This window comes from Sciurus carolinensis, chromosome 7 (genome assembly GCF_902686445.1).
Source record: "Sciurus carolinensis chromosome 7, mSciCar1.2, whole genome shotgun sequence".
NCBI lineage: Eukaryota > Metazoa > Chordata > Mammalia > Rodentia > Sciuridae > Sciurus > Sciurus carolinensis.
Window position 1 is genome coordinate 91,045,432 of NC_062219.1, and position 14,578 is coordinate 91,060,009.

The 14,578-nt window shown below is 33.8% G+C and overlaps 1 protein-coding gene across 3 annotated transcripts in view; it reads right to left on the bottom strand.

Moving 5' to 3' along the window:
- Adgrb3 (adhesion G protein-coupled receptor B3) overlaps positions 1–14,578 on the bottom strand; it is a 680,206-nt gene that overhangs the window by 269,976 nt on the left and 395,652 nt on the right. For all 3 annotated transcript variants that reach the window (XM_047557982.1, XM_047557981.1, XM_047557980.1), the window contains one exon: positions 6,974–7,017. In XM_047557982.1, coding sequence (XP_047413938.1) covers positions 6,974–7,017 — 44 coding nt within the window. The remainder of the gene's footprint in view (positions 1–6,973; positions 7,018–14,578) is intronic.

Here is a 14,578-nt window from a genome sequence, read left to right on the forward strand (position 1 = left end):
ATCAATATTTTCTTTGTGCCAAGACTGGAAAAATGTTGGAAAGCACTGTTTTGGGCAGGGGTTGGCAATAATTTTTTTCTATTAAAGTCTAGATAATAAATATTTTAGGATGTGTGGGTATTATGATTTCAGTTGTGACTCAGTTCTGCAGTTGTTGCATAAAAGTAGACACAGGCACCACATAAATGGGCATGACTATATCTGATAAAACTTTATTTACAGAACCAGACAGTTGTCTGTACTTGTGCCACAGGCTGTAGTTTACCAATCCCTACGTTAGAGGGTTGAGGCAAGGGTTACCGTTTTACTCCCGATGTTAACCCTCACTATGCATGTTGAGGGAATTATGCAGCGTTTCTTGAACTTTATAGCTTGTCCTAATGGGCATAATGCATTGTTAATAATATTACAGGTACTTAAGTAAACTTCACTTAAAAAGGGTTATTTGTACACTAAGAAATTTAAGAATATGATTTTAGGATACTGGGCACTTAAGATTCAATGTCATAAAATTTGTGATGTAATATGAAATATGATTGTAAAATTTTATGAAATGTTTTAAGGGATGAAAAGAAAAAATTTCCCTGAAGAAAGCCGAAACAAGTCATTTTGGATCATAATGGCTTCTTGAGAAAACACACAATAATTGATATCATGAAACTTCAAAAACTAAGGCACAGTATAAGGCAGAAAATGGAAAAGTAAATAAAGCTTTATTCAGTTTTCCCCAATAAGCATTTAATTTTGTAGCCATATTTAAGGGAAATTAAGATTTTTGTTTTGCTTTTTTACAGTACTTTCTGAAAAAGCATTGATTACTTTGCAAACAGAAACAAACCTATTATCTACAGTAAACATCAATAGTAATCAATAACTCTTCTAAAGTTGGGTGTTATTATTTTGACCTACTATATATTTCACTTTTTTTTGGAGAATGAGTAAATTTTATTTTAATTTATAAGGACCAGTGTTTGGATAAGGTAAAGTTCCTATGTTTTAATTATTTTGGTATGAAAACAATTAAGAGACAAAAAGAATAACAGAGTTATATATGATTAGAGAACCAATTAGATCTGAATGAGTAATAGGAGGCTCTATGGGAATCCTGACATCTTGGATGCAAACTCCCAAAATTTATCTTAGCAGTTTCTTTAGTTACATCCATACTGGTTCTGAATATACTCATTAAAGTAGGATTATACTGAATGCCAGCCAAAATGGATATTTCTTCTTTTTTTTCTGTTTTTTTTTTTTTTTTTTTTTTGATATGGATGATTGAACCCAAGGGTGCTTTACTAAACACTGAGCCACAGAACTAGTTCTTTTTTTTTTTTTTTTGAAACAGGGTAGTGCTAAGTTGCTGAGGGTCTCACTAAATTGCTGATACTGGCTTTGAACTTGTGATCCTCCTGCCTCAGCCTTCTGAGCCACTGGGATTACAGGTGTGTACCACAGTAACTGACCAAAAGGTTACTTCTTACCATTCTAACTACAAAGAAGCCAACATGGTGTTAAGTACTGTCCTATAAATTTGAACATGTTGATACCTAGGGCATATATTGGATGAAGTTGCACAATGAGTTGATTTGGAGATTGAAATCCTATGTTTGTCAAATAGTCTCATGATTTATTTCTAAATTATTAACTATCATAATGTCCTGAGTTATATTTTTACATTTTTGCAGACCAATATGTGTAAGAAAAATAATAAACTCCTTGAAATTAAAGTTTTAAATTCTGTCTCTGGCTTATTGAATCACCAGAAAACTCTAGAAATAGTGGCTAATAGAATAATGGAATATTCTAATGGAATAATGGCTATAGATGTGCTGAATATTTTGAATACAGACCTTCTTCACTGCTGCCAAAAAATTAAAAAAAAAAAAAAAAACACAAAAAACCAAAAAAAACAAAAATGGCTCCATAGGTGACTCTGTGAGTCCATAAGGGATTCTTTCATACTCACCCTCTCAATCAGTAAGACCATCATATTATTGTTTTAAGTGGTTAGTGGTTGTAGGTCTACTTTCCTTATTAACTGTTGTATAACCTGTCCAACAAAACCTCTTCCTTACGCTTTTTACTTTCTTTTCATATTAGCTTTCCCCAGTTTAAACAAAGCCTTATGAAAGTACCATTTATTTGGTTTTTCCCTGGAGGGTAGCGATTGGCTATCTAATAATAGTAATATTGGTATAATTGCTTTGAATTTCTAAGAGATAGCAGATCTCTCCTTGTGTGTGTGTGTGTGTGTGTGTGTGTGTGTGTTGTGTGTGTGTATCTACCTAATGCCTAGGCATGTCAATCACCCAGAGAGCAAAGAGCAATCTCCCTAGAAGGATGGGATGAGGGTGGGTGTGAGCTTTATGTTTACTAGGTGTTATATTTTGAGATAAATGAAATGTAGACTTCCAATGAGAAGGATAAAAGAAGAGGCAGATGTTCTGGTTATGGAGAAAGAAAAGTTATGGAACGAAAGAAGAGGAATCACTTCAAAACAATGATTTAACTTTGAGATAAAACAACCCATTGTTAACCTTGGTCAAGATGTGAATATCCCATCTAATATCTAACCACAATAAATCTAATATCCTAACTGCAATAAATCAATTTGAAATGTAGAAAAATGGGAAAGTTCAGTTCCTAAAAGCTTTTGTTTTCAACTACAAGGTAGACAAATTACAAATAAATTGATAAACTGTTTTGCAATAGTTAAGCAATGATTACAAAGTTACAATGAAAGCATCAGCAATTAAAACTCTAAAAAATTTTTTTGAAAACAAAAATGATACTTCATGGACCTGAGAGTATCAAATGGATGACACTGAAGTTCCATAGAGAAAGATTACGGGATAATTTAAAGAAGGATTATAGGTTTTTCAGGGAATGTAGTCACAATATATAATTCAATACACTAAATCCAAATTTGGAGTAACTCAAAAAATGTGTAGATTATAAATCAGTCAAGAAACAACTTTATAAGCATTTTAGAAAAAAAATGTTTTAAAAGAAATATTCTTCCTACTAAATAAAACTATTTTTGAAAGAAAACTATTATCAGCTTGTTTCATGGTTCACATATGATGAAGTATTTTTGGTGTTCTATTAATTAGTGAACTAAAGCAAATCAAAATATGTTTTTAAATTGTCTAAAATTCTTGTGCATGCTAAGAGTAAAATAAAATGCCTTTGAGATTATCAGGGCAAAAGATTACAGATACTAATAAAATTATTTGTGTGTAATGGAATAGTATTGTAACAAGTTGAAGCATCATCCTGTCAAATATTAGGTTAATAATCGTTAGAAATATTTATCAGCTGATAAAATAAAACAGAGATGGGAATAATTCTTCAATAGGAAGAATACCTGGGAAATAGGCAAACCATTTTTGCATAAAACTAGCTAATAAATATTTGTTAGATATGTGAAATATGTAAGTCTGGAAGGCATTGCAAGTGCAGTGGTAAATAGGAAACATAAAGCATCTCTCTCTTTATTTCTTTTCTTTTTCTTTTTTTTGGGGGAGTGGGGGGTTGGGTACCAGGGATTGGACCAGGGGCAGTTAGCCATTGAGCCTTATCCCCAACCCTGTTTTTCTATTTTATTTTGAGACAAGATCTCTCTAAGATGCTTATGGCCTGGCTAAATTGCTGAGTCTGGCTCTGAACTTATATCCTCCTGCCTCAGCTTCCAGTCACTGGGATTACGGTATGTGCCCCCATGCCCAGCTTAAAGCATTTCTCTTATAATGCTTATTTTCTCATGGCAGAGACAGACAGAAACTAAACAAATAAGAAAGTAGTAAGACCTGCTGTAAGAAAAATAGAATAGGAGGTTATGAAGAGAACAAGAGAGTAAGACTAAGGATTAAGTGGTCAGAGACATCTTGAAGGAGAAATGTGCAAGGAAGAACACAGAAGCACAGATTACAGAGAAAAAAAGAAAATTAGAAACTACTTCAATAGCCCTTGGTTTAGGGAACTGGAACAATTACGATATATCTATACAATGAAGCCAGAACAAGGAAAGGCATATAGATAATAAAACATAAAAATTTCCAATACATATCTTGAATTTAAAATTGAGATTACCAAATATGGTAAGTAGCATGACATGTATGTAAAAATCATGTTTATATCTATGACCGTATACAAATGTCAGTGCGTTAATGAATGTCAGAAATTATTCCCAACAAAATATAAGAAAGAGTGACTTCGGGGATATGGATGGGTGTGGAGATCTAAGGTGGTGATGATCAACAAAGCCTTTTCCCTTAACAGCAGGTTTTGAGGTTTTATAAGCAACATGTTTGTATGCGTTGCTTTTGTAATTAAAAATTAATTTAAAAAAATTAAACAAGGGAAAACTTGATCAACTGCGGGAAGCCATCCATGGCTCGTATGAGAACTGAGTGTAGAATATCTGGCCTCGGGAACTCACCATTCTATAATGACTGTTCTAGAATGCCTGAGTCATGGTTATTCTGCAGTTAGCTCACCGATCAAGTGCAAATACAAGCATCTGATGTGGGAATGACCCGCTAGAAACAAATGACTTGCTAACCTCCATCCCACATTGTTTTCCTCAGATGAGCTCCTATAGGTCCCTTTTGATCTTTACCACCATAAATAAAGCAAGTGTGGGCTCCTTCCAGACCTTTCTGGAAGGCTCGATCAGTCATGCCTCTACTCTTAAGATAATTTTGTCTTCTGTCTTTATTTCTGATAAATAAATTTCAAAGTTTTTATTTCATATTCAGCCCATCCCTCTGACAGGAACCCTTTACCTCACTGACATGGGATGTGCAGTGAGAATAAACCAAACTCAAAACACAATTTCTAATTATAACTTTATTATTAAGATCTTTAAATATCATTTAAATCAGCTCTTATCTGAATATTTTAAAAGTAGTATCATTTCTCCACTATTAACTATACTTGAAGGATCTACAATACTGACTAATACAAAACATGATTGGAACAGAAGAACAGATGTGAAAAGAAGAAATAAAGTTATCTTAACCTTCACTGTTTAAAAACTCACTCAGAAAAATAATTTTAATGGTGAGGCAATCTGATAAAAAGGAAGATGGGACAGAATTTCTGTCACAGCAGAGAACTTTTTGATCGCTTTTCAGATACATCAAGGAAACGCGAACTACATTGATCTCCTGGAATTATCTGCTTTGAAACATAGCTAAACACATCTCTTCTTCCAGGTTAGTTTTCTTCAAGGACAAGTTGAAAGTTGAGTTTTGTAAAACTACACATGTTCTTTGTGATGGATAAGACTATGGTTAGGGAAAGTGAGTGTGGTTGATTCTGAAGATTAACACTGACCTCAAAGACCAATAGCTTTTTAATTTAACACTTCACCCAGTCTGTGAAAGGAAACTAACAGAAGGTAGGAAACGGAAGTGGGTCTTCTTATAGTGTCATTTAAATAGCTCTGAAGGATTTGGGGAATAATTAACACTTTCCCGTTTGTATCAATGTACAATCATGTTCTTTCTACTAAAAGATAACAAACTAAGTCAAAGTTACAGTTCATGGAGATAAATAGCTATAATAAGGAGTTTTTCTTTGAGCAGAAAATATTCAATCAGATTTTTATGACATTTTACTTTTTCCTGAGCTTTACAACATACCAAGCAGCATCTTACGATATACCACCAAAGTCTTCTCTAGCTATTGGTAGAAACAGCAAAGCCTGGGAGAATATTACTACTATAAATTTCTCCATGAAATTTCAAAAAAAAGAAAATCATGGCATTAATAAGGGCAACGAGCTCATCTTTACAGTAGAGCAAGTTGGGGATATCTTTATGGTACTAGGTTCCTAGAAGAAGAGGATCCCTAAGACATCAAAACCTATAGCAAGAAACTGCTTAATATTACTGATTTGTCATCCCATGAAGACAATTGTAGTTTAAAATTATATCAGTATGCTAGGACTGAGAAGATTGTCAGCCAGTTTGCCCCTTTCCTAGAAATTCTGAGGATCTCCCTCTTCTAGCCTCTGGTGAGAGGGAAGTGACTTCATAAAACCTCAGATGTAGAGCAAATCTCAGGAGAAGAACTCCAGAAAAAATTCTTAGAGAACACAGAATTCAACAGCATGGTGCTCTGACATCATAAACATGGTAGTGTTTACCTTAGAGATTAATTACTATGTGTCTCACTTCCATTCAAAAGCAAAGAAAATAAAACAAAATAAACACTCTCACCCCCCAAAAAAAGATAAAAAAGAATCTGGAAGCCACACTAAATATGTAGGGTAATGAAGTCTAAGATTTAAATATGGATTTTTTTTCTGCTTTATGAGACATTAAAATCTCTTAGAATTATCAATGAGATAAAAATGAGTTTGACCAGTTACATTGCAATTAGTTGTACTGGCAATTAAAAAATCATGGAAGAATCGCTCATCCTATTTAGTACAATTATTTTCTTTTGTCTGCATGAATTTGTAAAATACATGAGTAAAAATTAAATGATATCACTTAGTGTTTTATGAGAATACAATTTGGAAGAGCCATATAAATATTACTTGATTCTGATAATAGATGCAAGGTCATGCAAGTAACGTTTGGGCTAAATGACCATAGAGATTGCTGTTTTATTCTACAATGCTAAGCTGAATTACTAGGACAAGATATCAAAATAGCATTTGAGCTTCTATAATTCTAAAATCTCAGAGCTTTTAAAAGAGCCTTCATAGAATTCACAATGCAATGTGCTTTACACATTAGGTAATGCAATCCTTTCTTGAGAAGCAAGCTGATGGCATCATCACACACAAACACATTCATCATACTGTCTTGCAGATTCAGAGAGGAGAATGTTTTCTCTCTGTGCATAACTCACATCCTACTGGTTTATCATATTCCTGTTAACTAGCAGGCAGCTGAAATAATTTAATGTGCTTTGAATATTTAGTCCAAAATAATGTAAGAAAACATCTGTCACTTACGTTTTTGAGTCATCCCATAACACACAATAGGGATTCAAAGTACCCTAAAAATAAGCAGAGAAGGAATAAATATATTATGAATATACACATAAAAATTAAGGAATCATTTGCAATGATTATTTGAAATGCAAAGAGAACAGTGGATTTCTTATTTTGTGGTAAGATGCTTTCAAGATTCTACATCAATTTTTTCATGAGAAATTTGCATCTCCTTTCTCCTAGATTTGTTGACTCACCTTGTGAAATTCTATGAAACTAATGCATTTATTTCAAATATAATCTGTATTTAGTTTTGTTAAAAATTTAAAGTGAAGCTACCGTGTTTCAATGATTTCAACTTCATATTTATTTCTCTAAAATATTAATTTCTGGATTACTTTCTTTGGGAAACAAAGGTATTGATAATATTTACATCACAGTAAAACATCCCATATTTTTTCTTGAGTTTCTTTTTTTATTAGTGCATAGTGATTATACAGAATCTCATCGTGACATATTCATACATGTACCTAACATATTTTGGTTATATTCACCCCACATTACCTTCTCTTACCCTACTTTTCTCCTCTCCGAATTCCTTTCCTCTTCTCTGATAGTTTCCCTTCTACTTTCATATCATCTTTTGTTTTCAATTTTCCACATATGAGAAAAAATGTGTGATATTCGTCTTCTGAGTCTGGCTTATTTCGGTTAACATGATGATCTCCAGTTTCATACATTTTCTTGCAAATGACATGTTTTATTATTTTTATAGTTGAATAATATTCCATTGTGTATATATATCACATTTTCTTTTCCTAATCATCTTTTGGTGGACACCTGAGCTGATTCCACCACTTGGCTATTGTGAATTGTGCCACAATAAACATGGGAAAGTATGCTTTTCTCTATAGTATGCTGACTTTAATTCCTCCAGGTATATACTGAGAAGTGGTATACTTGGATCATATGTTACTTATATTTTTATGTTTTTGAGGAACTGCCATACTGATGTCCACAGTGGCTGCACTAACTAACAATCCTATCAATAGTGTATAAGCTCTTTTTATCCTTAATCCTCCCTAGCATTTATTGGTTTTTTATTTTCAATGATCCCCATTCTGACTGGAGTGGGACAGAGTCTCCATGTGTTTTGGATTGGCATTCCCCTGAAGCCTCAAGAAAACATCCTGTATTATGCATGTGTGCACTTGCCAGCACCACCTCCCCTTCAGCCTCTAGTTGCTTCTTCCAAGAAAGATGTGATTGTATTAATTTTCCATTTCCAGAGAGTTGGTTGACATTCAGTATCCTCTTAATGAAGGAATAATATTTGGATCAGATGTTTAAAAAATTTTTAAGAAAAAAGTGCAAGATTTTTATTCTGCCGAATAATTTTGTGTTTAGTAGCCACCATGGCTTTCGGGATGACACCATGAGTTTTCCACACTTGTCTAAGGTTCTGTATTGATGAGTCCTAATTTTCAGAAAGTGTTTTCTTCCCGTCTGCTTGCTTACATTCATTGGACCTTATTTTGCCTCTTGAAACTAACTTTATTCTTCCTTTAAACAAAATCTCAGAATTGAACATATTCCATCATACCCCGAAGAGTCTTCTGTTATCCATTAAACATATTCGGTTGGCTCAAATTCTTTTATCTTCCATGCACTTCACTTGGAGCATACACTTTTAGAGTTCCTTTAAGGAAATCATCTTCTGTGCCCAACCTGTGCAGAGAAGAGCAGTGCTACTGCCTGTCCAATTTAGATGCCATATTCCCAACAATGCAAATTAAGATGACATCAGATATTTGGTATTTGCGTCCTGAGCTTAACAGGCATTACTCATACGCAGCAGTCTTTTGGGAGCTTTTAAAATTCTGATTTTGGCATCCCACACAGTTACAATTGCTTCCAAGCTTTATGACATTACAGGATTAAAAACAAACATGATTATCTGTGTCCTCATCCAACCAAATCATTGATAAAAGTAATGAACAGCTCAGCACAGTTTAAAAATAACAGTCTCTAAGTCGGTCACTGGCTCCCTTCTACAGGTGGACTTACTCCACTGGTGCCACCAAGTTACAATCCAGTCCTTATATTTCGGCCTTGTATATAAGCAGAAAACCACTGGAGAGTGTCTGGTAAAGCAACCTCCCCAAAAATCTAGGTGGCATCTTTGTGATGTATGTGTTTCTAAGTGATATTGTCTGAATCCATGCTAAAAATTTGTTAGAAATATAAAGAAGCTTACTGATCTAGGTTTTATAAAACACATCCCAATCTCATTTATTGTTCATTTTAATTGGTGCATTTGACTAACTCCAATATTGTAGTATCACAACTATTCTCTAGGTCCTTCAAAGACCATATACCCAAGATTGCTTAATTATCAAATGCTCATACTTCTATGCTATGCCCCTACAACAAAACATTCCCTTCCCTGAAATAAATCACAGTCCTATAGAAGTAATAAGAAACTCACGTGAAATGATTATGTCACAGCACAAGAGAAATAGAAATATCAGTAGTCATAGTTTCTAACATAAAGGACAACAAATCTGTGCTAGTCTGAGAGCATTTCATGGAAGCAGTTTGTCCTCATCTTGCTCTTACAAAAGGTACAGATCTGGTGTTCACTGGATGAATAAGAGAATGGTTCTTCAAAATGGTATTTTCTTTTACCTTAAGGGATCTTATTTAGTTTAACTGGATTTTCCATATAGCTTGTGACTTTTTGATAAACTTCAGCATAACTAAAAACACTGTGTCATGATGTTATGCTGTACTATCAAAGTTTTTCTTCAATAGGGTCCAGACCATTATAGACAACAATATCCTTAGACAACAATATTCTTGGAATTCAATAACGAAGGGCATGGGTGCACACATTTCATGGATTTAGAAACCAAATGCAGGTGAGGAATCTGAGATAAGAGAGCTCTGAATCTAGTTCACTGATTTTGGTGATCTAAGAGTTAGATTAAGTTAAATCTCTACTTAAAACAATTAAGGATACTGCTTATATACTTATTATTTCATGAGTATTTTCATAATATTTTACTACAAAAACCCAGTAACATTAAAATATAAATATAATATAAACTAAATTTTTGGACACATTTTCCTTTTGGCTCCCCTAAAAAATTTTGGATGAAAATGTAAAGATGAGAAATGCCTCTTTTATTCCACTTCTTCATCAACATTCAGTTTTATCCTCCACCTTCTTTACCCCTTACATCTCAGACTCCATTGCATGCTTCTCCCTCTTCCTGACCTTATGAAAATTCAAACTTCATTCACCTGAGAGTTATTATGAATTCCAAATGCACCATTCAATCTTGGGGTATACATACTGGGATGTGCACAACATCCTCTGTGGACATTTATCCTAGAAAAGTCACAATGCCCAGGCTTGCGATATGAGGAAAGGTCTCTGTAAGTTAAACATTTGAAGTTTAGACAAATAAGTGGGACAAAAAAATAGAGAAATCTTAGTTCCTGGAAGACCAATTACTTAATAAGAATGGGAAATGGGAAATATAAAATAGAAACCAATAATGAATGAACTCTAAACTTAAAAAATATACTGGCTAAATGGTTCTTCTAAGAAACTACTTGGAAAATATGTTACGAATTTTAGATACTTTTCTCAAAAGGACTGTGCTACAATTTCTGTTATGAGGAATTTATAGGAAATCAATAACAGGAAATGGAGAGCCCCATGGAGAGCACTAACAAAATGGAAAGGCAGGAGTTAGAGGGAACTCAGAAAGCTGTGAACTTCAACTCTACAAACAGACTTAAGAAATATATCAAACTAAGAAAACACAAGTAGTCAGGTAAACAAGACAGTTGGGCTAATGAAGATTAATTCACTAAGCTGTCAATACAATTGTCACTTGAAAGTATTAAAACTGCATGTGTTTGAAAACTTTTGGGAAAGATATGCTCTTCTTGACAAACACTTTTTTTGGCAAACCAATCTGCCTCTCTTGGCTCCATTCAAAATAGTATAGTCCAACTTGAGTTAAAACATTTTAGTCATACTCTCTTAAGCACTTGAAATTGTACCATGACCCCAATGCCCAATTATCATAAGTTGTTCTATGCACCACTTTTAAGCATCTTCATTGTTTTCTGTTACTTCTCTCCTCTGTTTCATCATCATCAAACCACTGTATTTACTGAATAGTAGAAAGTAGATCCAACTTTGTCAATGTCTTTCTGTGGGTGACTTTTCCTTGGGTCTGTGTAACTTTTTAATTTTCTTATCTTAATAAAAATAGGGTATTTGGACATCCTTTTTAACTCTGGTTCTCAATGGTTCTACTATGATATTATTCATCATTAAATTTATTTTATTCTTTCAAAACTTTCTTCTAATTTTCCCCCACCATGGAACACTTTACCCTTGTGATGGTAAAACAAACAAAAACGCTCTCACAATGTACAGGATTTAGAAAACAGTTAGGAAGATGATTTAAAGGTCAAACATTTATTTATTTTATCATGCGAAAATCTTGTAGTAAACATCTATTACAGTCCAGGCATCTTTCAAGGTACTTTGATACACAGTGGAAATAATGCCACTTCAGTGAAGGGATAAGAGGGTGACAAAAACATTGACACATATGTAATTTGCTAGATGGTTACAGGTGCAATAACAAAAAGTACACCACAGTGAGCAGCAAAGACCAGGGAAGTAGATCCATCCTGGAAGGAATCACCACTATGCATTAATAATTTGAACAGAGATATGAGTGAAATTGGTTATGGAAAAGAAAACAGTTACAATAAAAGTAAATGAGGTCAAAGTGTCTTTAAGTTTTTCCTCAGTGTTTTCAACTTTGAAATAAATTCAAATCCACATGCTACTTTAATCTTAATCATACACTTTCTATCTTCATAATGTTCAAACCATTTTCCCTGGCCTTACTCTAGAATCATCTGGGGTGGTGATAATAGTGTAGATTCCTTGGTTCCAGGAATTTTGAGATGCATGCTAAAAACAGGAATGTGCATTTTAATAACTCCTCCTTTCACCCTTCATAACTTTTATCTACATAGGGTTAGGAGAATCAGTGCTTGAGACATATGAAACAGAAATAACATGGTGAAGACATTTAAAATCTATTCATTTAGCAATTTTGAAATATACAATGCTTTAATATTTTACTCTAGTCACCATTCTGTGCAATAGATCACTAAAGCTTATCACTCCTGTCTTAATGATACTTTGTGAGGTGATGGATGTGCTAATTAGCCTGATTTAATCATTGCACAGTGTAAACACATACCAATACATCACTTTGTACTCCATAAATATGTACAATTGTTATTTGTCAATTAAAAATAAAATAAAAAGAGAAATAACATGCTTACCCTGCTTTATTCAACTTTTTAAAATTCTCAGTACTCATATACTGTAATAAATTACTAATTTGGAAACTTCATAACTTTTTTGAACTTTCATTGCCCTCTTGAAATAAAAATAACCTCTTGCCTGTGGAGACAAAGTAGGCAAATAGATAATAAAGTGGTTCAGGACATGAAGAAGGGCAGTGACTTCATCTCAACTATTTTAACATTTCCAGTGCTCTGAGTCAGATGTTCCAGGATGATTCTTTCTGTCACATCATCCAATGAATTGAGCATTGATGGGAGAAAGACCTGATGATATACCAGCTGTCCTTAATTTTCTAAATTCTAGACAATAAAGAATCACATACAAAAAATGACCCATAGAGCCAGTGCTTAGTGTGTGCAAGAATGTAGGTTCAATCCCCAGTACCAAAAACAAAAACAAAACAAACAAAAAAACCCACTAGATTTTGCTGAGCTTATCCTACCTTTGCTTTCCACTAAAATTGAATTGTTGGTATTATATGCAATTGCACAAATAAATTTTGGAGAATTCTGGACAATAATTCCAATGTGACCAACCTGACCTGATCTACAAAAGATGAAGTCATACCCAGTTTATAATTTTAATACTAGTTGGAAAAGGACATTTTTTTAAAAAAAAACATCTCAGGAATGCATGCTAGACAAACAAGGCATTAGTAAATGTAAATTTTCCACAGTCAAATCTATGATAGGTTACTAAAAGCAGATCCATGAAAAAGAACACTTGCAGGAGTATATCTTTTAACAGAAAAATAGTTCTAAAGTTCCTGAAAGTATTATACACCACCCAAGTGGATGATGTAGCTCAAAATGTGTTTGTTGAATGTTCTCCAAACCTATTCTCAAGGTTGTGGTAAATACTGTTCCATAGCATAGCTTTTGTTTGTTTGTTTGTTTGTTTTGTGGTGCTGGGGATCCAACCCAGGGTCTCATACATGCTAGACAAGCTTTCCACTGAGCCACACTCAATGAATTTTAAGAGCTAAGTCTAGTTCTCCCTCTCCATATATACATTTTTATTTTTGAGGAGATAGTTTTACTTGTATATGAAGTCTAATGGGCCTCAGTGATGATCTAATATTGTATTCTTGCTTATTAGGAGTTTGGAAGCATAGAATATTTGAATGGACTTGTGAGGATTCTATAGTAAGCATCATATTATGAGTCAGTTAAACCAAGAATATAGAGAAGAAAGAGCTTGATTTAGCTATAGGACAATGATATAAAAACTACTGAAAAGAGAAATGCAGAATATTGTTTTATCTGGACAAATCATACTCATGTTACAATGCTATTCTTAGGAAGATGGAGGTTATTTAATGAGACCATGAGGAGAGAGCATTCAGTAGACCACATTACTAAGATGACACTATTTTTATGGATGTGACAACAGCTTGCTTCTCTAATTTCTGAGATGTATCATTAACCTGATTGTTCATTATTACCTGATGAATACTCTCTATTTTTCATGTGGGAAGCAGTAAAAAGTGGAATCATAATCAGGAGCTTTTAAAAATGTGTATTCTTCAAAGAGAATCATTGCTTCCACATCTATGTCTTAGAGAGGGTTATCCCTACAGGCTTACATCATTTCCGACAATGGCTACACAGTCTTGTGCACCTCTCAGCAAAAAAATAGGTCTTTTTTACAAACTGTCCAAGTATTTCCTATGAGTTGAAGTATCAAATGTTTTCAATAAGTTAATATCCATGTAGCATACCAGTTAGGTATCTTCCCTTTACATTCAAGTATAATAATGTGTCCTAATAATAATAATCATATGAGTTTGTAGCAGTGATAGGGGCAGGCAGGGATGCTTTTCACTGCTGTAGTCTACTAGCTGTCTGCAGAAAAGTTTCACTAAGTTTTTTCAGAAGCACAGCATATCAGCAAATATCAGGGTTCTGCTGGACATCTAGCACCTCATTCTGCACAGTCCTTCTTTGGCTGCCTAGGCAATGCTGTCACACAATGTTCTCCGATTTCCCCTAATAGCCTACCACCACTTTACAAAGGGCAGCTCTCACTGCGTGGTGATTCCTGTGATCAAGTTTCTGAAGTGCTACTAGTAAAAATCAGGACAAAATACTTTCCAGTTGCTAACTGCTTTTCATTGAATAATGTATTATCAGTATTATAGCACATTTGATTCAAAATATTACTACTAATACAGATTTACATATTATTTTCAACATCTAAAAATTTTTTTGCAG